A 27102-nucleotide genomic window follows, 5' to 3' on the forward strand; every position below is an offset into this window, starting at 1 on the left:
TGTCTTAAATTGTGTTTTGGGGGCTACTTTACACTTTGACACCACATTAGTGAAGCACCTTGCTTAAAGTCAACTTTCTGTTACATTTGTGTCCTGTGACTCAGAGTCTATTTTCTGCTCTGCTTCTCCTTTCTCACTGTTCCCTCTTGAGTCTTCCATGTCAACCACCTCTTCCTCATCTAATAAGAGGCCACATTATTTTTCTATTCCTGTCTGAAGTGCTCTTGCTTTTTTTTCTTTTGGTGTTCTATATGGAGACTGTTAGAATATTTGACTCAAACATGAAAGAATAAGCCAAACCTTTCCCTAGCACTTCATAGAACCTTCTCAAAATTAGCCATTTACCAGTGACAAAACAACAAGAAAGTAATACAAACAAACTCCTGTATCTTATCATACTAGCATGGATTCAACATGAACAGTAACAAAAGAAACATCATAAAGCAAACAAACTCATGGAAACTAAACAACTCTCAACTGAAAATTCAGTTTTTTGTTTTTCGAACAAATTCGAAAAATTCCTTCCCCTACCTGCTTTCTGAGTCATCTGGAGGAAGCCCAGTTGCCCTGAGCAGTCTGCCATCACAGGAAGGACCGCCATTTCCCTGCCATCTCTCCTTCTAACTTCATCAGACATGCTGATCCTGAACCATACAGGCAAGCTTCCCTTCCCCCACACATATTCTTTGGACACTGAGTTCTATGTGCAGGCAAAATGGCCATGAGCAATCTGCTAGCCCAGGTTCACATCCATTCTCCTGCCATCTCTTTGCCTATCTTCATTGGATCTTCTGTTCCATAAATATACAGACCTGCTGAGCCTGAACATTACAGACATGAAGATCCATAGCCATACAACCCATCAATATCCATGAGAGACCTGACACACCAAGACAATTGAGGTTAGGTACCCTTCCAGTAACTCAACAGGAACATCAGGAAACAATGACATCCAAATGGCTAAAGGACCTGTAGAAAACACAATCCACAAAGGCTTATCAATGTGACACCTTCAGAGTACAACTACCTTCTACAGAAAGTCTTGGATATCATAACACAACTATGCACAAAAAAATTACTTTAATCTAATCTTATAAAGATGAGAGAGGCCTTTAATGAGGAAATGAATAAATTCCTTAAAGAGAAACAGTAAGCCGGGCAGTGGTAGCGCACACCTTTAATCCCAGCCCTTGGGAGGCAGAGGCAGGCTGATTTCTGAGTTCGAGGCCAGCCTGGTCTACAGACTGAGTTCCAGGACAGCCTACACAGAGGCTACACAGAGAAATCCTGTCTCGAAAAACAAAAAAAAAAAAAAAAAAAAAAAATGGGAGAGAGAGAAACAGTAAAATAACATATAACATGTGAAAGGAAATAAATAAAACTGTGCAAGACCTGAAAGTGGAAATAAAAAATAAGAGCAATAAAGAAAACACAAACTTGTGTAATTCTAAAAATGGAAAACCTAAAGAAGATAACAGCAAGCATCACTAACAGACTATGAGATATGGGCAAGAGAATCTCAGGCATAGAAGATACAGTAGAAGAAATTGATACATCAGTAAAAGAAAATGTTAAAGCTAAATATTCTGGACACAAAATATCCAGGACATATGAGATTCAATGAATTGGCATAACCTAAGAATAATAGGAATAGAAGGTGAAACATTCCAGCTCCACAGCCCAGAAATGTTTTTTAACAAAATCATATGAGAAAACTTTCTCAACCAAAGGAAAGAGGTACCATTAAATATACAAGAAGCATATAGAATACCACTTAGACTGGACCAGAAAAGAAAATCCTCTTACCACATAGTAATGAAAACACAAAATCTACAGAAAAAGAAACAATATTAAAAGCAGCAAGGAGAAACGGCCAGGAAACATAAAAAGGCAAATCTATCAGAATTACACCTAAGTTCTCAACAAAGAATCTATAAGCTAGAAGGTTAGGCTTGCAACTTCTATAAAACCACAGATGTTAACCTAGTTTACTATGTGCATCAAAACTCTCAATCACAACAGATGGAAAAAACAAAATTGTTCAAGAGAAATCTAATTTCAAACAATGTCTATCCACAAATCCAGCCCTACAGAAAATATTAGAATTGAGAATTTTAGCCAAACACACACAAAAATATATCGTCTTCTCAGCACTTCATGGATCTTTTTTCAAAATTAACTATATAATTGGTTACAAAGTAAGCCTCAACAGATACAAGAAAATTGAAATAACATCTTCTATCTTATCAGACTACCATTGATTAATGCTGGAATTAATGAACAACAGATAAACAAGAAAGCCTACACACTTATGTAAATTAAACAACTCTCTACTCAATGACCTCTGTGTCGTGGAAGAACTAAAGAAACAAATTACTTTCTAGAAATAAATGAAAATGAAGGTACAACATACTCAAATTTATAGAACACAATTAAATCAGTGCCAAGAGGAAAGGCCATAGCACTAAGTGCTTCCATAAAGAAAGTAGAGAGTACTCATATGAGCAATTTAAAAATATTCCTGAAAGCTCTAGAGAAATAAAAATGAGAAAATAAATGAGAAGTAGAAGGAGGAATGAATCAAAATCAGACCTGAAATAAACCAATTAGAAAAAGTGAAAACATTTCAAATAATCAACAAACCAAGAGCTGATTCCATGAGAAAATCAACAAGATAGACAAACCTTTCCAAACCAACTGAAAGACACAGAAAGTATTATTATTTTTATTTATTTTTTATTTTTTAATTGGGTATTATATTTACATTTCAGATTTTATCCCCTTACCCCACTTCCCCCCACCACCCAGAAACCTCCTATCCCATCCCTCCTCCTCATGCTTCTATGAGGCTGTGCCCCCATCTACCCCCAACCTCCACTACCCAATCCCTACCCTCACATTCCTCCCCCCATTCTGTGTTCATTTTTCATGGGACCAAGAATCTCCTTTCCCACCTATGCCCGACAAGGCCATCCTCCCCTACATATACAGCTGGAGTCATGGGTCCCTCCCTATGTGCCCCCAGGCTGGTGGTTTAGACCCTGGGGAGCTCTGGTTGATTGGTATTGTTGCAGAGATAGTATTATACTAAATAAAATAGAAATTTAAAATGGAGACATTACAACAGACACTGATGAAATTCAAATAATCATCAGGTCTTATTTCAAAAGCCTATCATCCACATAATTGGAAAATCTTAATGAAATGATCCATTCATTTTCTACACAGGTGCTACTTACCAAAGCTAAATCAAGATCAGATAAACTATTTACATAGCATTTGTAACCCCTAAAATAATAGAAGCAGTCATTAAAAATATCCCAATAGAACAAAAGCATAGGACCAGACAGTTTCAGTTCACAATTCTACCTAATGCCAATACTCTTCAAAGTACAATACAAAATAGAAACATAAGGCACATTACCAAACCCACCAATACTCTACAAACTACTCTACAAATATAGAAACACAATGCACACTGTCAAACTCATTCTATGAAGCCTCAAGCACCCTGATACTTAAACTACACAAAACTCAACAAATCAAGAAAACTTCAAACTGATTTCTCTTATAAACATTGATGCAAAAACACTCAAAACAATACACATGAACCAAATCAAGGAACACATTAAAATTACCATCCATCATGATCAAATAGGCTTCATCACAGGGATACAGAGATGGTTCAATATATGAAAGTCCAACAACATAAGCCACCATATAAACAAAGTGAAAAAAATTACATGCTCATTTCACTAAATACTGAAAAAGCCTTTGGCAAAATTCAGTACTGCTTCATGTTAAAAATATTAGAGAGATCAAGGATACAAAACACATACATAAACATTAGCAAAGCAAAATACTGCAAGCAAATATACATTAAGCTAAATGGATAGAAACTTAAAATAATTCCACTAAAATCAGGAAAAATACAAGGCTGCCCATTCTCTCCAGGTGCATTCAACATAGTACTTGGATTTCTTGCCAGAGCAATAAGACAACTAAAAGAGATCAAGGGAATACAGATTAAAATAAGTCAAAGTTGACTTATAAATATCAATATTTGTAGATACAAATATCAATATTTGTAGATAATATCATGATATACATAAACAACCCCAAAAATTCTGTAAGAGAACTCCTACAACTGATAAACAGCATCAGAAAAGTGACTGGATACAAAATTAATTCAAGGAAATCAGTAATCCTCATTTACACAAATGATTAGCTGGATAAGAAGAAATTAGGGAAACAAAACTCTTTACAACAGCCACCAATAATATAAAATATTTGGTGTAACTAACCATGCAAATGAAAGATCTGGATGAAAAGAAATTCAAGTCCCTGAAGAAAGAAATTAAAGAAGATATCAGAAGATAGAAAGATCTCCCATGTTCATGGATTGGTAGGAATTAGATATTGAAAATAGACACCTTACCAAAAGCAATGTACAGAATCGATGTAATTTCAATCAACATTCTACCAAAATTTGTTACAGATGTTGAAAAAGCAATTACCAACTTCATATGGAAAAGTAATAAACCCAGGATAGCCAAACAATCATGAACAATAAATGAACTTCATAAAGAATCAACATCACTGACCTCAAGCTGAACTACAGAGCAATAGTGATAAAAGCTACATGGTACTGGTACAAAGACAGACAAATGCAATCAAATCTAAGACCCAAAAATAAAGCCAGACATATATGGACATTTGACTTTTAATAATGAAGTCAAAAGTATACAATGGAAAGTCAAAGCATCTTCAACAAAAAATTCTGGTCTAAGTAAATGTTTATATATAGAAAAATGAAAATAGATCCATATTTAGCACCCTGCACACAATTAAAGTCCAAGTGAATAAAAGACCTCAACAGAAATCTCATAGTAGAGAAAATGGGAAATATCCTTGAATGCTTTGATACAGGAGACAGTTTCATGCACAGAGCACTAATGGCTCAGACTCTAATACCATCAGTGGATAAAGGAGACCTCATTTAATCTGAAATGCTTCTGTAAGACAAAAAAAAAAAAAAAAAAAAAAAAAAAAAAAAAAAAAAAAAAAAAAAAAAAAAAAAAAAAAAAAAAAAACTGCCAATAGAGCAAAACAGCAGCCTGTTAAATTAGGAAAAGATCTTCACCAACCCTTCATCTGAAAAAAGGCTAGTATCCAAAATGTATGTAGAACTGAAGAAGTTAAACACCAACAACCCAAACAATACAACTAAAATTTGGGGTATAGATCTAAACAAAAAATTCCTAGAAGAGAAATCTCAAAGGGCCAAGAAGCACTTAAATAAATGCTCACAGTCTTTAGTCTTGAGAGAAACAGAACATATTCCTGGGCATATGCCAGAAATATGTTCCACCATCCCATAAAGGCACTTGGTCAATTATGCTTATAGTAGCTTTATTTATAATAATCAGAAATTGAAAAGCACCTAGATGTCTGTCAACTAAAGAATGGATAAAGAAAATGAATTTAGGCATGAAATAGTATTCAGCAATTAAAAACCAAGACATCATAAATTTTGCAGGCAAGTGGATAGTTCTTAAGAATATCATCCTGAGTTTAGTAACCCAGTCCCCACAGGACATGCATGGTATGTATTCACTTGTAAATGGGTATTAGCCATAAAATACAGAATTACCATGCTAAAATTTACAGATCCAAGGAGGCTGGGAAGGAAGGGGGCCACAAGCAAGGGTGCTTGATCTTCATTTAGAAGGGTAAATGGAATGATCTCAGAAGGCACATGGGTTGAGGGAACTGGTTGAGAGACAGAATCAGGAGTAGAGTGGGGAGGTTCAGGATCTAGTGTGTGGAGGACCAGGGAGGATGGCTGGATGTCCATAGGAATGAATGAAAACTCCAACAGATAGTGGGGACAGTTAGGAGGTATCTCCAGGAAGAGAGTAAGACCTGTGCCAAAGGAGGCAAACAAACAACAATGGGAGTGCCCTTAGCTATGACTTACAGCATTGATGATATGAAGCCTGGGAAGGCTGCCTCCTCCTGTAGTCAGGCAGGAACCCCAGTGGAGCAATAGGTACACCACCTCCTCACAAAACATTTAATTCCAAACTTATGATTACAAGAAATGAGTGATTGGGGATGGAGGACAGACTGAGGGAATGGCCAACCAGTAACCAGCCTAAATTAATACCACCAATTCCTAACACTATTAATTATACTCTGTTATGTTTGCCAACAGGAGTCTAGTATTACTGTCCTCTGAGAGGCCCCTCCCACCAACTAACTCAGACAGAGGCATAGACCCCCACCTAAACAGTGTATGGAGCTTGGGGACTCTTATGAAAGAATAGGAGGAAGAACTGCAGTCCCTAAGATGATAGTAATTCCACAGAAAGACTAACAGAATCACCTAACCTGGACCCTCGAGGCTCTCAGGGACTGAACATACAACCAAAGCAACTACATGGGCTGTATTTAGGCTTCCTTGCCCATATGTAACATATGTGTAGCTTGGTCTTCATGTGGGTCCTGAACAACTGGAATGGGTGCTTTCCCATAAGCTGCTGGCTGTATAAGAGATATTTTCTTCAAGCTGGGATGCCTTGTGTGGCCTCAGTGGGATAGGAAGTGGCTAGCCTCACAGAAATTTGAAGTGCCAGGGACCTGCCTGCACAGAGGAAATGAGGAAAGGGAATGGGAAAAGAATTGTTGGAGAGGGTGACCAGGACAAGACAGTGAGTGGTATGTAAAGTGAGTAAAAAAAGATTAATAAAAAATTAAAGACCTTGTAAATTCAATAAAAATAATGTACAACAGACCCAAATATAGAAGATACAATGAAAGCATCCCCAAGAGGAAAGTTCATAGTGCTAACTGCTGTCATAAAGTTATTGGAGTGATCTCATACTAGTTACTTACAAGCACCTCTGATCCCTCTTTAACAAAAGGAAGCAGTGATACCCAATAAAAGTATATATCAGAAAATAATCAAACTTACTGCAAAAATCAATAAAATTAAAGGAAGAACCAATGTAACAAAGAGTTGGTTCTTTGTGACCATTAAGAAGATAGACAAACCCAATTTGAAATTAACTAAAAGGTGGAAGGAAACACACACACACACATACACACACACACAGAGAGAGAGAGAGAGAGAGAGAGAGAGAGAGAGAGAGAGAGAGAGAGAGAGAGAGAGAGAGTGAGAATTTCAAAATTATAAATGAAAAATGAGAAATACCTCCATGTGTGGAGAAAATCTGAAGAATCATTAGGTCATATTTCAAAAACCTGTACTGCAACAAAATTGGAAAATCAAAGAGCTATGGGCAAATTTCTTGATTGATAGAACTTACCAAAGTTAAATCAAATTTACCTACACAATTTAAATAGACATATAACTCCCAAAGAAATAGAAGCACGCATGAAAAGTCTTTCAAAGAACAGAAACAAAACCAAAAATACCATGGCCAGATGATATTAGAGTGCCAGACATTCAAAGAAGAGCTAAAATGAATACTACTCAAATCACTCAATAAATTAGAAACAGAAGAAATATTGCATAACTTATTTTATGAGTCACCCTGATACAAAAACAACACAAAGACTCAACAAAGAAAGAGAATTTCAGATCAATTTTCCACATGAATGTTGATGCAAAAATTACTTAATAAAATATACATGACCCAAATCTAAGAACCTCTTAAACACATCATGCACCAATTCATCACAGAGATTCAGGCATGGTTCAATATTCAAAAATCTGTCAATATAATGCATGATTATAAAGAAACTGTAAGAGAAAAACACACATGATCATATCATTAGATTCTGGAAATGTCTTTAACAAAATACAACACCTCTTCATGATAAAATCCTTGGAGAGATTAGGGACACAAGGGACATATAGAAATGCAGTAAAGGCAATACACATCACACTGATAGCTAACATTAACAAATTGGAGAGAACCTCAAAGCAATTACACCAAAATCAAGAATAAGAAAAGGCTGTCAACCCTATCTATATCTATTAAAAATAGCAGTTGATGTTCTAGCTAGAATAATAGGACAAGTAAAGGATATCGAGGGGATACAAACTGAGAAGTACAAATTCAAACTGTTGCTATTTACAGATGATATGAAGTTATACATACAACACAGTTCAATCAAGGAACTCCTTGAGCTGATAAACACCTTCAGAAAATTGGCCAGATAATAAATTACTTTAAAAAAAGAAAAGAAAAAGGTAAAGAAAAAGAAAAACAAACAAACAAAAAAACAGTAGCCCTCTTATATACAAATAAGCAAAGGGCTGAAAAAGGAATCAGGGAAACAACACCTCTCACGATAGGTATAATCAATATAAAATATGTTGGTGTTATCATATCCAAGTAAATGAAAGACCTGTTTGACAAGCACTTCAAGTCTTTGAAGAAATTCAAGAAGATATCAGAAGATGGAAAGATCTCCAATGTTCATGAATCAGTAGGATTAAAATACTAAAAATGGTCATCTTACCAAAAGCAAGCTTCAGATTCAATTCAATCCCTATCAAATTCTGTTGTAATTCTTTTACAGACCTTAAATGAGCAATGCCAAACTTATATGGAAAAATAAAAACAGCCAGGATAGTTAAAATAATCCTATACATTTAAAGAATTTTCAGAGCTATCACCACCTCTAATTGCAAGCTCTACTGTAGAGCTATAATAACCAGATCCACATAAATCAACCAGTTATATCAATGGAATGACAAATGCAAACAATCAACCAGTTATATCAATGGAATCACAAAGTCTTGGAAATAAGATCTGGACTCTACCTTTCACTCTGATCATTAATTCAAGATAATTTTTAATGTTGATTATTTTATTTTTCTGAATGTTTTAGTTCTCTCGACTTTACAAACATTTGCTTTGTAATCAAGATCTCTCTTTCTCAATCACCTTTCTAAATAGTAATTTTGTGGAATTATTATAATATGTGTAATTATTTTCATACCTGTCTGATTTAATTCACTTTTGATTAAAATTCTAAATACAAAAAAATCCAAAGACGCAAGCATCAGCTGTTATCCATGTCAACTTCATTCCTTCAAAACCCAAATCAAGTTTTCATGTCTTACATTACAAAGTTCTGCTGAAGTAGAATGCCTATTATGGAAGAGAGCCGTGTCAGTACTTCAGTGCTGTCCCAGAGGAAATACTTCCTATTGTCCCAGTAATTCACAGAAGGTTTTCTTTCAGAATAGATCTATTTAATAACTACAGTTGTTTCTTTAGCCCAAGCTTGACTAGCACATAAGATTCTTTACTTAAAATACCACATCATGAGTCCCTAGGTCAAGTCCCAAAAAACTCCTTTCTTCCATCTCATAATTTCCAAACCTGGACCCACTTTTTGCCTTTCTCTAGGAACCCTTATTTTTGAAGCTCCCACTCTGATGGCCTATGGAACTCTAATCATTTAAAAGTCATTGCAATCAGAAATTCCAAGTGCTTCTATGTTCTTCCCAGAAAGTAGTCCAATAAAAAGCCTGTATAGCCCAGTCTGCCATGGCAACATCCCCATTTCTTGTCAGCAAACTCTAGTCTAGTTTCATTTCTCTAGCTGGGACAGAACTCTCATACCAAAGCAATTTTGAGAAGAAAGGAGCCAAAAGGATCTTGGTGTTTATTTATTCTTTCTCTGCTCTTGATGCTTTCAATTCCTATCTTGACTTTTCTTCAATAAAAGCTTGCAATCTGATACTGTAAGCTGAAATTTGTTTGATTTTTAGTAGGAGTAGGCACATTATTATAGTTCAGAGACAGGGATACAAATATTCTTATGAAGCTAGGGCTTGAGGAGTTCTAAGAACGCTAGGTGCAATTATAGAGAGGAGTGTACACAGGTGAAGCAATCAGGTTGCCAGGTGCATTCTTACAGGGAGGTATGCATAACCCAATGTCAGAAAGATTACTGGGCTGCTAAACAATTTTCTATGCTTGTGTGCCTCAAACGTTACAGGTGTTGATACAAAACATATTTCTAGATGCAACAAAAATAATTGAAAGTTTACTATGGACTAAACATCAATAATGATGCCTTAGCAACACAGCTTCATCTGTCTTGAATAGCTTCTTCAAGAAATGTTAACTTCCAAATATTAAGTTAATTGGGTTTTATATTTATTGTTTTGATAATTACATTTTGTACTAGTCATATTTGATCTACACAATTTATTTAGAGCAAGCCAGCTTGTGTGGCTCCGTATCTTGTGAAGATGACATAAAAGGAACCAGTATAAATAAATACCCAACTGTACTCAGTACTCAGTGTACAATATGATTTTCTTATCTATGTGTAAGGTGGACATAGGATTCCTTTATTTTGTGACTACAAATGTGGCCATAGACAGTAAATGAGTAACTTTGCACCATTTTAACCCACTAGTTAAAACATATCTTATCTTTTTATTGATCATTAACACTTTCTCTTCAACGGAAAAGCTATTTTAAATCCTGGGACAAGTATATATTCAGAATAAAAGAACCTCACTGGACTCCTATCTCAAATCATAGATAAAATTTAATGCAAAGGTGGTCATAATATAAATATAAAGGCTACAAGCCATGAAAGCATTGGAGAAAACAGTAGGGTCAGTTTACTGTGACATTGTGTTTAGCTATGGAGTTCTTAGCTGTAGCATGGATTTATTGAATGACAAAAACAATAATAAATGTGGTGAGACTTTATTAAAAAATCATTCTCTCTACAACAATGGGTATGATCAAGAAAGTATAGAGAACATCTGTATATAATTGAAAGACTGGTAAATCTAAAGACACAAAGACAAGACTGGTGGTTACACAAGTATAGAGAGGGAAGAATGGACAGTTACTGATGATTGTGCAATTTGTTTGAAAGGGGAATAAAGATGATTATAGTAGGACACCTACAGGCAGTGAAGTTTGTGCCCACATATTATTGTTATTATTAGACAAATAAATGCAATAAAAATGCTTTTAAAAAGCAAAGTAAGAGAGAGTAGCCTTGTTCTGGATCCCCACCCACTCAGCCCACATCCAGATATAAGTTGACTGCCAGGTTTTCTAACACATCCAGGATCATAGACCCATTCAAATACCTGCTTAACTATGACCTGGGGAACCAGGGGACATAGGGACCTTGCCAAGACTGAGACACAAGCTCCTTCTGGTTTGCACTTGAGCCAAGAAGAGGAGGCTATGCTCTGCATCTCCACCAAATCAGCCCACACCCAGATGGAGCTTGATCTCTAGCAGTTCTGACACATCCAGTACCACAGGATCACAGGATCACAGAATCACAGGATCACAGGATCAAAAGGTGGTGGGAGGGACAGGCTCCAGCCAGAGACAGCATGACTAGTTAATGCCAGAGATAACCAGATGGCAAGAGGAAAGATCAAGAACATAAGCATTAGTAATCAATACTACTTGGCACCATCAGAACTTACTTCTCTCATCACAGCAGGCCCTGGGTACCCCAACAAACTTGAAAAGCAGGAATCAGATCTAAAATCAAGATTATGAAGATGATAGAAGACTTTAAGTAAGACATAACACCCTTAAAAAAATACAGGAGAACACAGGTTAACAAGTTGAAGCCCTTAGAGGAAACACAAATCTCTTAAAGAAATACAAAAAAAAAAGCATACAAACAGGTGAAGAATTGAACAAAAAATCAAGGATATAAAAATAGAAATAGAAACATTAAAGAAAACACAAAGGGAGACAACCTTGGAGGTAGAAAACTTGGGAAAGAGAGCAGTAGTCACAGATACAAACATCACCAAGAGAATACAAGAGATAGAAGAGAGAGTCTCAGGCATAGAAAATGCCATAGAAGACATTGAGGTAACAATCAAAGAAAATGCAAAAAGCTCCAAACTCAAAACAAATATCTCTAATATTTGTTTTCAAATATTTCTGTAAAATATTTCTAAGCAAATGGGCCCAAAAAAAGAGCTGGAGTAGCCATTCTAATATCCAATAAAATAGACTTGCAATGAAAAGTTATTTTAAAAGATGGGGGAAAGACTGTATACACAAAGGAAAAATCCACAAAATGAACTCTTTTTTCTTTTCTTTTCTTTTTTCTTTTTTATTGGATATTATATTTACATTTCAGATTTTATCCCCTTACCCAATTCCCCCCACCACCCAGAAACCCCCAATCCCATACTCCCTTCTATGAGGATGTGCCCCTACCTACCCCCCACTCTCATCTCCCTACCCTCGAATTCCCTACCCCACTCAGTGTTCAGCCTTCATGGGACCAAGGATCTCCTTTCCCACCTATGCCCAACAAGGCCATCCTCCATTACATATACAGATGGAGTCATGGGTCCCTCCCTATGTGCTCCTAGGCTAGTGGTTTAGACCTTGTGGAGCTCTGATTGGTTGGTATTGTTGCTCTCCTCATGGGGCCACCAACCCTTTCAGCTTCTTCAATCTTCTCTCTAACTCCTCCATTGGGAACCCCATGATCAGATCAATGGTTAGCTGGGAGCATCTGCATCTGAATGTGTCAGACTCTGGCAGACCTCTAAAGAGACAGCTATATCAGGCTCCTGTCAGCATGCTCTTCCTCACATCCACATCAGCATCTACCTTTGGTGACTGCACATGGGATGGATAACCAAGTGGAATGGTCTCTAGACAGCTCCTCCTACAGTTTCTGTCCCACACTTTGTCTTTATATTTGGTTCCTTGAGTATTTTGTTACTCCTTCTAAGTAGCACCAAGGCATCCACACTTGATCTTCCTTCTTCATGAGCTTCATGTGGTCTGTCAATTGCATCTTGGCTATTTCAAGCTTTGGGACTAATATCCACTTATCAGTGAGTAAGTACCATGTGTGTTCTTTTGTGATTGGGTTACCTCACTCAGGATGATATTTTCTAGTTCCATCCATTTACCTAAAAATTTCTCGAATTCATTGTTTTTAATAGCTGAGTAATATTTCATTGTGTAAATGTACCACATTTTCTGTATCCATTCCTCTGTTGAAGGACATCTGGGTTCTTTCCAGCTTCTGGCTATTAGAAATAAGGCTGTTATGAACATAGTGGAGCATATGTCCTTGTTATATGTTGGGACATCTTTTGGGTATATGCCCAGGAGTGGTATAGCTGGGTCCTCAAGTAATGCTATGTCCAATTTTCTGAGGAACCACAGGCTGATTCCCAGAGTGGTTGTACCAGCTTGCAATCCCACCAAGAATGGAGGAGTGTTCCTCTTTCTCCACATCCTCACCAGCATCTACTATCACTTAAGTTTTTGATCTTAGTCATTCTAACTGGTGTAAGGTGGTATCTCATGGTTGTTTTGATTTGCATTTCCCTGATGACTAAGAATGTCCAGCATTTCTTTTGGTGCTTTCCCTCCATTTGAGTTTCCTCAGTTGAGAATTCTTTGTTTAGCTCTGTACCACATTTTTAATATGGTTATTTGGTTGTCTGGAGTCTAATTTTTTTAGTTCTTTGTATATATTGAATATTAGCCTTCCATTGAATGTAGGATTGGTAATGATCTTTTTCCAATCTGTTGGTTGCTGTTTGGTCCTATCAACAGTGTTCTTTGCCTACAGAAGCTTGCAATTTTATGAGGTCCCATTTGTCAATTTTTGATCTTAGAGCATAAGCCACTGGTGTTCTGTTCAGGAACTTTTCCCCTGTGCCTAGGTATTTGAGGGTCTTCCCCACCTTCCCTTTTATTAGTTTCAATGTATCTGGGTTTATGTAAAGGTCCTTTATCCACTTGGACTTGAGCTTTGTACAAGGGAATAGGAATAGATTGATTTGTATCCTTTTACATGCTGACCTTCAGTTGAACCAGCACCATTTGTTGAAAATGCTGTCCTTTTTCCACTAAATGGTTTTAGCTCCTTTGTCAAAGGTCAAGTGACCATAGGTGTGTGGGTTCATTTCTGCATCTCCAATTCTATTCCACTGATATTCATGCCTGCCTCTGTACCATTACCATGCTGTTTTTATCACTATTGCTCTGTAGTAGAGTATGAGGTTACTGATGGTGATTCCCTCAGTTCTTTTATTGTTGAGAATATTCTTTTTTGCTATCCTGGGTTTTTTGTTATTCCAACTTGCCTGTGGAGGAACCTTCAGCATTCCCAGCCACACTAACTACAAGAAGCAGGCATTATATGTCTCCCAACAAACAAAAGCCCAGGGACAGATGGTTTTAGTGCAGAATTATATCAGACCTTCGAAGAAGACCGAATTCCAATACTTCTCAAACAATTCTACAAAATAGAAACAGAAGGAACACTGTGTGGATGCTTTAGTCCTGCATAAAGGGCAGAACAGGATGATCATGGAAGGTGGAGGGAAGGAGGACCTTGGAGGGAAAGAGTAGGAGTAGGAAAAAAGGGGTGGCAGAATTGGGTATTAGAATGTAAGGCCCCCACAAATGGAGGATCTCATTCAAGCCTCAGGAATTCTTGGCCACCCCAGTAACTCACAAGACACCAAATTTGATGTAATCAGCAAGAGTCATATTTTAATCAGTATACTGAGGTCAAGACCCATGACCCACGCAGGGGTAGTGGGGTCTGACCCCGGGGCTTTGGAGACAGAATTTAAAGCCCAAAACCACAACTCAGTGGGCGGGGAACCACAACCCAGGGAGAATAAGGGAGGGCTATTGGAGAGCACCTGTGGAAAGTCCCAGCCCATTATTCAGTTTGTGACAGGGTACAAGGAACAGGCTATTCTCTAAGAGCCTATACGTAATCAGCCATCTATCTTGTGGTCAGCCAAGTTCCTGGTATCCAGGGTGCACAGGCACACTAACTTGAACTCCCAGCTCAAAAACCTTATTCAATCTATCTTATGGTCAGTTTTTAGTTCTCGGTACCCATAGCACTTGGTCACGCTGTCCTGAACTCCCAGCTCTGAACTCCTAGCTTATCTATTTTGTCTTGTGGATAGCTAGTTTCCTAGGACCCAGAACAAGCAGAACAAGCTGATCTGCACTCTTGACTCCATCTGTGGAAGGTTTAAAAAATTTTTAACTGTTTCAGGAGAGGATGTAGAGAGTTACAGGGGGTCGTGAAATTATGTAGCAGTGGAGAATGAGGAACTGAGGGGTAGCTACTGAGGTTCTAAGGTGACAAAAAAGCTAGAGGCTTCCAGAACCCAATGAGGATGACTTTAGGCAAAGTGCACAGCAAGGGGAGATTGAACCTATAGAGACCCCCAGTCGAGGGATAGGGTCACTCACAATCTCAAAGTTTTTAACCCTGAAATGTACCTGTCCAAGGGAAACACAGGTACACAAAAATGAAGCAGAGACTGAAGGAAAGTCTATTCGGAAACCATCCCACCTGAGGATACATCTGTCGGCAGACACTGTTGCTGTTGCCAAGAGGCCCTTGGTGACAGGAATCTGTTATGGCTATTCCCTGCGAGATTCTGCCAACCCCTGACCAATGCAGATGTGGATGCTCACAGCCAACCATCAGACTGAGCTCGCAAGCCTGGTATGGTATCTGGTAGAAGGACTGCAGGAGCAGAGGAGAATTTCAACCTCAAAGAAAGAACAATGTTGGCCACCCAGTGCTCCCAGGGTCTGGACTATGAACCAAGGAGTGTACATGGATCACAGCACCAGATATATATGTAGCAGAGGATGGACTTGCCTGGCATCATTGGCAGGGGAGACCCTTGTTTCCATGGAGTTTTGATGCCTCAGCATAGGGAGATGCTGGAGAGGTGGGTTGGGAGTGGGGGAGGGAGTAGAAGAGCAACCCCAAACATGCAAATGACATGGGAGAGAGAGCAGAAAGGATAAGGGGGTTGTGGATGGGGTTACCATTTGATATATAAAGAAATTGAATGATTAATTATTAAATAAATAAATAAAGCAGAAAGAAAGGGGAAAAGGGCAAACTAGTAGTTGCTATCTAACCACTAATAAAACATGGCATTCTTCATTCAAAATACTTTTTTCTTTTAAAATTGTTTGTGTGTGTCTGATTCTGAGTGAGGATACATGAACTGTGTACATACAGAATCCAGTGAAGCTTTAAAAGGACATCAGCATCGCTGAAAAGGAGTTATAGGAGGAGGCAATCAGTCATGTTGGTGGTGAACAGTTTACCTAGGACCTCTGGAATAGTAGCAAGCTCTCTAAACTTCTTAGCTATGTATTCAGACCCTGATGACACTCTAACACATTGACATTGCTCATGCCCCCTTTAAATGGCATAGTTTGAGTCATAATCTATAGTTAGATATAACCATGGCCATTGACAAACATATGGTTTAGTTGTAGGAGAATCTAAAATGCAGAAGGCTAAAAGATAAAGCAACCACTCTATGTGGTTCAATTAAAGGTGAAAGTACACACATTTGGTGAGAAAACAAAATATATTTGAAGTAGAATTTAAAACTTTACACAATTTTACAATTACATTTCATGGTGTAGAAACCCAATATTCTACAAAACCACAACTTGTGCCAGCAGAATATATGGTAGTCCCAACATGTTGTCATGACAAGTGGATAAGTTAAAAGCAGATAGTGAATATCAGCTGTTAGAAGTTCACACTGTCTGTACCTGTTTGCAAGTCTGACACAGTTTTGGCCACATACCTAATTAGTAGGAAACAGCAACGAAAAAAAAAAAATTGAAATGTACCTTAAGGACCAGGTACCAGGAAAACTAAAGTTAGCAATCATCATCCACAGAAGCATTTGTAGGATGCACTCAAGGTAAGGCAAGTCATGGCAAGAGTTGATATGCCAGGAAAGCAGTGTCTATAGTTGGCATGGTTTATCTGTGCAGTGAGTAGAACATTTATTCAGGGTTGCCTTAGAGAACCTTGTAGGCTATCTTGTGGGATATCTTTGGCTTCTAAACACAACAGGAAACCAAGCAACTCTGACTTGGCAAAGGGCACAGATGAATTTCAGGGTAGGGACAGCTGAAGGTGGATGTCAATAGATCAGGCTGGAAAGAAGAAAGTGCCCTTATTGTGGAAAATGTTCTCCCTCTATTTGCCCATCCTCACAGAGATATAGGAGGGTTAAGATGCTGAGGAAGGTACTCTCCTCAACATAGTAAATGTATGTTTATGGAAATGAAAACCTGCCACAAAACAGGATAGTATTGGTTTTGTTGTGTCTGATAAAGAAAAGGAAAGGGTGGTCAGCACAGAAAGTTTGGGCCTGATGAGTTTCAGATGAACATACAGTATCATCTGCTGAGGCTGTTGTAGCTTCTGTGCCTTCTTCATTCACTTCCACAACAGTCTTTTGAATGAACTTAGACACATACAGGCCCCTCTCTGGAGACATTTCTGATAAGTCAGCCTTGTCCCCTTGGAAGACATTTACCACTCCCAAGTTTGGAAGAATTGTCTCCATGTCATAATCCTCCTCTAGTTTAAATTTTGGAAGAAAAACCAAAACTTTAGTGGTCTTCAAATAGTCTGGTTTGGTCCAAGCTGTTAACTTCTCAAAAGTGAGATTGTTTTCCACCTTTCAAAACAAAATTAGAAAATTTTAGATTCCCAATTATGGTCTTACACAGAGCCACACAGGTAATCCCTGATCACAGTATTCTCACCCATCATACACAGGTCACTGCATATTCACATGGCCAGGCAATGTGAGGATTTCATTTTTCTGCTAACTTGTATGTGGCTTCCCTGATGGGCATGTAGGCCAAAAAGCCCAGGGTAGGGAGAACTGGCTGTCTTCTCCTAAATCACTTTGGAGACTTCTTTTATTTCAAAGGTGTCCATGTCCAGTTGATTATGATTTAGGTTCTGTTTGCTTTCATTTTCTTGAACTAGATTTAGTTTCAAAGATATTAAACAATTGCTGCTAAAATAACAATTAAAAATTGAGGTAGAAATGACTTGATGTGGGCCACAACAGAAGGAAGGCCTAACCAGGTCTGCTTTCTCAGTGTTTTTGTGGGTTGTTTTGGATTGAATATGAAATTAAACTAAAGGTCTCTCATTTTGAATCCTTGCTTGGAAGGCAGCTAAATTTTTAGGTATGATATGCATTTAGCTGAGTGAGGGAGGTGTACTAAAGATGTACAATGCAAGCTCATCCTTGGTCCTTTGTTTCTTCTTATTTCCCTGTTTCTTGTTGAATAATATATCTAGTCTCTGTCACATGCATCTGCCACTATGATAATCAATGATGGGGTCAGGTGACTTGAAATTAACCGTTTGAATCTATGAGCCAATATAAATCATCATATCTCCTAGGTTATTCATATGAAATCGATTGTTAGTGATGAAAAACTAATAATATCCCAGAGAAGCAACACCACAGTTAGGGAGCTGGATGCTGAGAGCTGTGGAGATGTTCTGCTTACAAAGACCACTTAGGTCATGAACACTCTACTGCCCATCATTCAGAGCATGGCTCACACACTGTGGGGAATGCTGCCACAAGGAATGACAAGATTGTTAAGAGATCCTGCCTGACTCTGTCCTCCCCAGCTCTATGCCCCCTCTTCAGATTTGTTGGGTAAACATTATTTTCTGTCTATTTTGTGTTCTCAGATATTAAATAAAATACGGACAAAAACCATCATATGTGTTATCTTTCTGGAGGGGAACTCTGGGCAAAGCACTGTAATGTTTGGTGCATTAACTATCCTCAATTTGTTGCATCATGCTTCCATCTCTCATTTTTGTGGTGATGTTATATAATGTGCCTATGTCACACAGCACATACTGATACCCTTAGACACAGCTTTGATTCCAGTGACAACCAAGAGCTTGAAGCTGAGTTTGGGAGTGCCACCCCCCAAAAAATGACACTAAGAAAGGTAAAACCTTGCGTTCTGTTCTAATGAGAAAAATCACCAGGGCCACAGGATTGTTCTTTTAGACATTTAGAACTGTGAATAGTTCAGCTTGTCCTGCCTCACCTTGTTGAGTTCCACACCATCATCTGGGAGCAGGACCACCAAGTTCAACTCCTTGCCCTTGTAAGGCAGCACCAACACTTGCACCTGCAACTCACTCACATAGGCAAGCTTAAACATGTCTTCCTGGCACATCATCTTCACTGGCCTTTTCTCATTCTGAATAGAAAAATCCAGAACATAAAAAATATCATCGAGAGAGTTCAAGATTTCCAGACCAACTGCCATTAATTCTGGGATTGTTTTCAGCACTCGCAAGGAAAGCAATATTTTCATTGCAATGAATATTTGTCAGCATCTTCCTCTTTTCATTACACAACTGACTTTAAGCAGATATGGACCTGTCTATGTTATGATTCCTAAAACACCATGACCAAAAGCAACTTCGGGAGGAAAGGGTTGTTTATTTCATCTCACAATTCTCCATCACATTCCATCACTGGGGGAAGTCAGAGCAGGAACTCAGGCAGAAGACATCGAGAAATGCTACTTATTGGCATATCTCCCATGGCTCTCTTGGCCTGCTTTCTTACACAGCTCATGACAGCCTGCCCAGGGTTTCTATCACTCACAATTTGCTTGTACCTCACCAGTCATTAATCAAGAAGAGGCCCAACAGTCTTGCCCCCTTGTCTGTCTTATTGAGGTAATTTTTCTATGTAGAATCATTCTTCTCAAATGGTTGTAGTTTGTGTCAGGTTGACAAATGAAGAACTAGAACAGGGATTCAGTACAAAAATAAGGTGTCTGATCCAGCAAAAAAAAATGTGACATTCAAGTATTATTAATATTTGGGTCCTAATTTTGTCCAGTCTTCCATAAAAGCTAACTTCATAGTCATTTATCCACATGTTGGCAGCATTGAGAGCAAGTCAAATCTTTGGGAAGTTTGAACTACTATGAAAAGATAATTGTTGAGGAAGGGGTGCTCCTGAAGAAATATTGGCACTGCCTCATGTTTTCTGTGAGATGAACAAGCCTTCACTACATGATTCCACCATGCTGTAAAGCACCACCAAAATCTTGAATGTTTGGGCCACCTACCCAGACTGAAACTTTTGGAACTATGAGTCAAAATAAACATTTCATAAGTTGCTTATATCAGATAGTTTGTTACACTAATGGAAATATGACCAACACACCAGATGCAGGATTTTTGCCATTTAATATGGTCAAGCATAATAACTAAGGAAATGGCAAAATCAATCATAAATAACAGAAAAATCATTAAAGAGATTATAATATTTTCATAGACCTGTGATTGGTACTAAAGACAAATACATCCTCTCAGAAAACAGCCTGAATACAGAGAACACTTGCTCAAAGGTTCAAGATGATTCACAACCATTGAGCCCATCATAGGTTTAGGGCAGAGCTACATCCTAATAGCCCATCAAAGAGAAGAAAAATCACAAGCTACATTTCTACAAAATGAGCACTATATGGGCAGATCTGCATACTTGTCTGTGATGAAATCAGTCACAAAGGAGGAGATGCTTGTCAATCTATTACATCTTAGAGGCAGTCTCAACAGAACCTCATGTACTTTTTTCTTTATAATTTATTAAATGTTTCAGTTCTGATAGTCCAATGATACATTTCAAATACAGAAGTGAAACACATGGGAAGATTTTAATTACAGACGTACACTAAACATTAAAATTTGCTACAGATCATTCATAGTAAATGTTAAATTTCCACATTAGTGAAATTGTTCCCCTACAAGGCTTGACTGCTATAAAAGAATAGGGAGATTAATATTCATAAGTTTGCAGACATCATTAAATTATGTTTTTATAGGCACTGGGCAACTATTCTAATATCTACTCTAATTCAAATTATACTCCAATTAAGACTGAGATTTACTTATTCATTTTCAATATTAGAAAGCTATGACTATTGCTTAATAATAATAAGTTGAGTATTTGTATATTACTTTCTACATTGCACCATCACCCATACATATGTGATACTACATTAACAACTAAGTTTTGGAATTCTTGAACATTAAGTTTCAGAGTAAGGTAGAAATAATAGTTTTTAAAAAATGATCAAAAGTAGGATGAGCCACCAGTAGAATAATAACACAGGCAGCAAATATTCCTCATTCCTATCATTTTCCTATGCAGTTTAACCTTCCAGTCAAAAACATAGGTATCAAATGGTGTTCTGGTATTTCCTGATTTCTTTCTTGCCAAGCTGAAAGTCAATCCTAGCACCACAAAAAGAATATGCCATGTCTACCAGTGAGCCATGACCTTCAAATTCATAATTAAAGCTTTTTATGCAATTTCCTTGTAACATTGACACTTCTGGATATGGTTGCTTACCTCGTTTATTTTAAAGGGCATTTCCTTGGTGGACTTTATTTCAAACTTGTGATGCCATCTTCCTTTGAAATATAAGGCATTGACAAGAACAAGCCTGGTCTCTGCATCAACTGAGGCACCTGACAACAACTCTGGAATTTTTCCTTTTGATAAAGCAGAGATTTCATTCCAATTCACTTTCTATATGTGTAATATATAAAGGAATATGACATCTGGACAGATCCAAGCATCACAATTTCAAATTTGCTGAATGTGCATAAACATATTAAAAATAAATCTAAACAAAACATTCCCCTTTGTTTGACTCAATGTCATGAACACTGGAGAAACATCACAAGGTGAGGATGGTCAAAGACTTGTAAGTCCCTCAAGGTAAGCAGGTTTTGGAAAGTAGAAAAAGACACTCAAGGATGGAGAACAAAATAAGCAGAAAATGTTGGAAGCAATTGGGAGGGAACTGTGGTTACTCCCTGGGGTAGCTAATGTTGGTACTCATCTTGATTTGCTCTGGAATCACCTAAGAGACAAGTATTTGGGCAGATCTGTGAGGAAATTTCCAAGAAAGAAAAACTAAAGGAGAGGAAACTCTCTAGGATGGTGAAAACAATGCTGTTTTGCCAGATGTGAAGTTCTGAGAGAGATGTCGGACTGCTTTTGTCTGCCTGTCTTCAGTCTCTTCTGGTAAGTACACTGCTGAAGCTGCTGAGTCTGCCAATTTTACCCTATTCTGGAACCAAGTCACTTTGGCAATTATAAGGATGAAGAAGACTAGTGGCTCTGCAGAATTTTCTAGGCCTTCATTGCCAGACAGACTACTGAAGTCGAGTAGCTAACAAATTCTGAGCTTTACCACATGCAGATGGTCAATGACTGACTGGCTACTCAGACTGTGTTGTGTATGCTAATCTACTAAACACCTTCTAAGTTATACATTCATTCAGTTTCTCTGTGGAGCCTGACTAATACATTAATGTAAAATCAAATTCTCTTCAGAAACTCCATGGTCATGCCCAGGTCTTAAATACCATGATATGTCAGAGACTCAAAGGTAGAAACTATTATAGGTTGAAAAAATTACACAATTTAGAGTGCTGTCCATCTCTTGAAGAGATAATGGAGGTAAGAAGACAGATTCCCTTCTACTCTATTAAGGGGTATCCTTTCCATAATCAATCACTTCTCTATTGTATGCTAACATACAATATCAAAGTTCACATGAGGTAGAGGCTCTAAAAAGAAATGAGCAAATAATTGCTTAATCTTTAAGAAAATATTTTCATTCTTTACTTCCTATTAGCAGAAATAGGAATGTACCTAGTGATACAGAAAGATTTGAATGTTTCTGACATCACATAATGCTCTCACTACTCTCAAAGACCAAGATGTTTTCAACCCCAAATTGGATACTCTCTTAGGCCAATGTGAGGTCTTGATATATTGTGGTCGATGGAAATCAAGTCCAGTTTGGTGTAAGTAAGGGAACTAAAGTAGAATATATGGAAGCAAAAACAAGACTCCTTTCCAAAAGTAAATATAGTGAGACCGGAGACAATGAAGACTGTAGGAAAAAGAAGCACCTAGGCAAGATTAGTGGGAAGGTCTACCCACAAATCTACTTCTCAGAGACGAAAGAGACACATGACCTGTGAACCCTGGAGATCAGCCATATCTTCTAATGTAAACTGTTAGACAGCAAATCAGTCACATGAGTTCTCATCACATTTACATCAGCCCCTCCCCTGTCCTAAAGAAATAAAGAAACAACTCTGTATTTAAAATCTAAATGCCTGAGAAGAACCTCCATGAATTCACTAAGATCTAAATTATATCATGTAGCCTAGCTAGGCTGAATCACCTTGACTCTGAAATAACAATGAGATCAGTCTGTTGTGGGGGCAAAGGAAATTAAGAGAAATTGGAGGGAAGGAAAAAGGGGTGGGTAGAGAGGACAAGAATATAGGGTTTGAATCAACTTGAAATCCTGACCTTTAGTCTTTTTGTAGACCCATGTGTTTATCTTTTTCCTGGACTCCTCTGGAGCCTTGGTGAAGGAGAGCTGCTCCATGTCCATATGATAAAACTGAACACAGGACTCCTTAAAGGTCTTTGTAGGAAAAAAGTGATAAATGAAATAACACTGCAAAATAAAATGTCTGCAAGCTTTCCAAACTTCTGATTAATATGGCATAAAAATCAAAACAAAAATGAGTATAGATACCGCTTAAACAAAATAAGTCTTTATGTTCTATGCTTTTGAAAGTGGGAATAACTTCTGAGGAATGTTAGGTAGCTGTGTCTCACTATGTATCACAGGCTAGCCTAGAAATTCTGACCCTCCCGATCCTTTCTGAGTGCAGACATTATAAACATGAACCTTCATATTGGCTAGAATGTGATCCTTAGAATAGGATTTCTCAAATTCTCTAGGGTCCTTCTCCTATGATCTATCCAACAAGTATTTTAATACAATTGTTATCATTATACTGATAGAACTTACCTGGAGAAATTCACAAGTGCTCTCTGCAAAGAGCCTATTGGCCATTTTGAAGATATACTTTCTGGTTGGCTTGTTCAGGATATTGAGGATCCACAGGAAACACGGATGAATGTCTATCTCTGTGGTTAAACCAATTGCCTGTGAAGGGAAAGAATGAAACATGAGATCAATGATGACTCAGTTTGGTTGCAAATGGAGTTAACGAACTGAAGAGTTGGCTTAGACAGTAATGTCCATGAGGCTCTGGTCCAAGCATCTTGCTATTGAAACAATTAAAAACAAGAATTGACCTTCCTTGCTAATGAATATTTATAAGTCTGTTGCTCAGAAAACCTGAAAGATATCAACAACACAAGTATTAAATAATTTCAACATTTTTCACAGTGCAGTCCTCAAGACTGACCCTAGGACCTAAGGTAGACAAGAGTTCTGGACCTTCATGATAAAATTAAAACAAAACAAAATAAACAATAATGGCAAAACAATGACAAAATAACATTTCATTTTAAATTAATTCCCTCAGGCTACCCTTTAACTAGGGATCTTCTTAATCCATCCTCTTTAGAATATGGAATTAAAGTCCTGTGCCAACAGAACAAGCATGAAATTAGTTTTACGCCATTTTCTAAGAGAAGTCTGGATGAACTTTTGAGAGTTTCATCCATTTTATTTCTCAGGAAAACTCATTACCTTACATTAGTTACTGGAGGAGGCCATCTTCCTTCCTCCTTAGCCCCTGCTCTATGAAGCAGTGTATATATTCCTAACATTCTTTCTCAGCAGCTCTTATGCATGTGAAATAGTTGTGTATGTCGGGGGTTGTGGGGTTGACAGGCAACTTACCTCAGATATCTGGACTTTGGTGTTTCCTTTCACTCCCAAAAGGATCATAGCTAGGGCAGAGGAGATGTTGATGGGAGAATAACATACATTTTTTGAAGGACTGTTATTACATAACATCTTTAAAAGATGGATGGCAAAGGTACCATTTGCTTCATACACAATATTGAGGAAGGGTGATCTGGAGGCAAAGGAGAAACAAAACACTCAACACAGCACTGAATGATCATTGTTCTAAAACACAGAAACAAGGGATTCTACTTCTGGTTGTCATTTCAAAGCTTATAAGCACTATAAATTGAATTTTAAAAATTCACTTTGAATAAAGGTACTTCCAAGTTTAAGATTTTTAGATACATCTGGTTTTTATATCAGAAAAAAGTAGTATCTAGACAGATATTGTCTTGCATAGTTGGAAGAAAAGATCACCAGGAATTCATAACACAACACAGCTGAGAGAGGTGTGGCTTCAGTCCCCTTCTATACAGACCAGCTCCTCTCTTCTCAAGAACATAGAGATGAGACAAACAAAAGGAGAAAGGGAAGAAAAAGGAATACAGACAAGAGGTACCACGAGCTCTAAATCCTCTAGCCTGGGTTCAGCAACTCTCCATTATGGACTCTGCCTATGAAGAGTTTCCTTGTGTTATCCATGAGGCATTAGACAGTGCCATACCCATTTGCAAGTGCTACAGGAAAGACACTGAGATAGTGAATGAAACTCAAAGACTGGCTGATAGTATCTACTCTGCTGTGCAGTAGGGAGCATTCCCCTGCAGTGGTGCTCAGGGGACCTTGCATCAGCTACAGGCACCCAGGCTGCTTTTCTCTTGAGCATGCTTCACCTCTCAAATGAATTGAAAATGTGGCCCAGACTGTGACTGCTGCAGACACTATAACCCAGGTCTGAGTCAGTGCTCATCCCATAGCTGTGCTCTCTCTGTCATATGACCTTTGAACCCTGGAAGCGTGTTCCAGAACGTTTTCTACTGTAGTAAAAATGCAGATCACATAGTCTAGGGAGCCTCAAAAGACTAAAGCCCACATTTCTTCCTGTTTCTCAGACAGAGGGACACAGCATCCCGACAGGTTACTTAGATCCTCTGGATTCTATCCTTAAGTCTTCCAGAGCTCTGGAGGAAAGGTGGAACTACTTTATTTCAATGACTTACCCTCTTGTTGATCTTCTCAACTGAACCAGCTTGCCCCTGCCCACATTCCTGCCCATCCACATATTACTTTATACTTGCTTCTGAGTCCTTTGAAGTGTTCTTTATTCCACATAGAAGGTCCCCTACCCCATCCCTGTCACTGAATTCAAACTCCTCACCCTTCTCATATTCATGGGAACAGGACAACCTCAGGGACTCTGCTGTCCTACCCTAACAAAGGTACCCCATTTCAGGTCACCCCCAAGGGTAAACCTTTCTCGTGATGGTTGTTTTTCCACCTAACTAGGAGCTCTTCAAAGGCAAGGGACTAGACATGTACTCCAAGGCTAATCACTGAGAAGCATGATTAAGATAAAGGTAGGGATTCAGCTCATGACTTTTTTTTTTTAATGGGAATAAAGAGTGGGCCTAGATCAGGCTGATCTTTAAAGGGCACAGAAGTAAGAGACATTATTTTGGAGATTATTGAGGAGAAATCAGATGTAGTCAAATGGACTAGGTGATAGGACCCTAGAGAAAGCAGGACAAGGACAGTAGAAAAGACCAGTGAGATTCTGCAGCATTTATACCTGATAGAGATGAGTCAATACAGTTCTAGGACCCAGCCTTAAGTTCCACAGCCATTGGGCAACAGGGATTTCTAAAGAAGTCATCACCCTGAATGTCCACCAGATACCACCTCCCTACTGTCTCTTTTCCTAACTCAAGCCCTGGGGTTCCTTCTCCTGTACTCAGCCTAGACTTTCTAAGGATGGCCTTCAGGAGTCCTAGATCTCTGGGTTAAGCAAGGTGCTCTTACCTCCTAACTTTGTGGCCTCCCATTGCTGTGTTCAAGTCTTGATGCCTCTGGAGTACAGCTTAGCTGTCTACCCTGTTCACACAGTGTGTTTATGCACTGCAGAGCAAGGATATGATGCTCAGTGCCCCAGGCCAGAGGTGGAGAGAACAGTCCTGACATCATCCAGCTATACAGGGTGGAGTTACATGGGGGTTGGTGAACACTTAGGTTCTGAAAGAAAGCAAAACTGGTAGGATCCTTGTGTCTCTGGTTGACAGGGAATGAAGGGAGAATGGTGACTGTAGCTGATTGCAAGGCTCTGTCACTGTGAGGGATTGAGGTATGAAGGTGGTTGCCCCAGGTGTCCTGTCAGGTCTATATTAGGCCACACACATGTAAAGAATCCTGGTGCTAACTTCCCAAAGAGATGTTTCCAACTGCGGGGGTATAGCTTGCTCCATTGGAAGACTCCTCCCTGTATAAGACAAAAACCACCACTGAGACAAATTAGGTCAGGATGCTGTGTCCTCCATCCAAGGACAAGGTACATTCTATTTGCATGCCCCCAAAG

The 27102-nt window shown here is 38.3% G+C and overlaps 1 protein-coding gene across 1 annotated transcript; it reads right to left on the reverse strand.

Annotated features, from left to right (window-relative positions):
- Nucleotides 1–17095: 17095 nt before the first annotated feature.
- Nucleotides 17096–26575, reverse strand: LOC117713558 (serpin B9-like). The gene is made up of 7 exons (XM_034509810.2): nucleotides 26553–26575; nucleotides 24585–24762; nucleotides 23742–23879; nucleotides 23231–23348; nucleotides 21245–21387; nucleotides 18918–19073; nucleotides 17096–17503 (listed from the first exon to the last, which is right to left on the reverse strand). The coding sequence occupies exons 1-7, from the start codon at nucleotides 26573–26575 to the stop codon at nucleotides 17096–17098; spliced, it is 1164 nt and encodes a 387-aa protein (XP_034365701.1).
- Nucleotides 26576–27102: the final 527 nt, after the last annotated feature.

The sequence above is a fragment of the Arvicanthis niloticus genome, chromosome 8 (genome assembly GCF_011762505.2).
Source record: "Arvicanthis niloticus isolate mArvNil1 chromosome 8, mArvNil1.pat.X, whole genome shotgun sequence".
Lineage (NCBI taxonomy): Eukaryota > Metazoa > Chordata > Mammalia > Rodentia > Muridae > Arvicanthis > Arvicanthis niloticus.

Bases quoted from the DNA above. Each gene is read 5' to 3' on its own strand.
- LOC117713558 (XM_034509810.2), bottom strand. From the start codon at position 26,575: ATGGGAGGCCACAAAGTTAGGAG. The intron at 21,388-23,230 runs GTCAGGATTTCA...CTTTATCAAAAG, and splicing joins GGTCTACAAAAAGACTAAAG to GAAAAATTCCAGAGTTGTTG. The intron at 19,074-21,244 runs GTAAGCAACCAT...TTTTCTATTCAG, and splicing joins TGCCCTTTAAAATAAACGAG to AATGAGAAAAGGCCAGTGAA.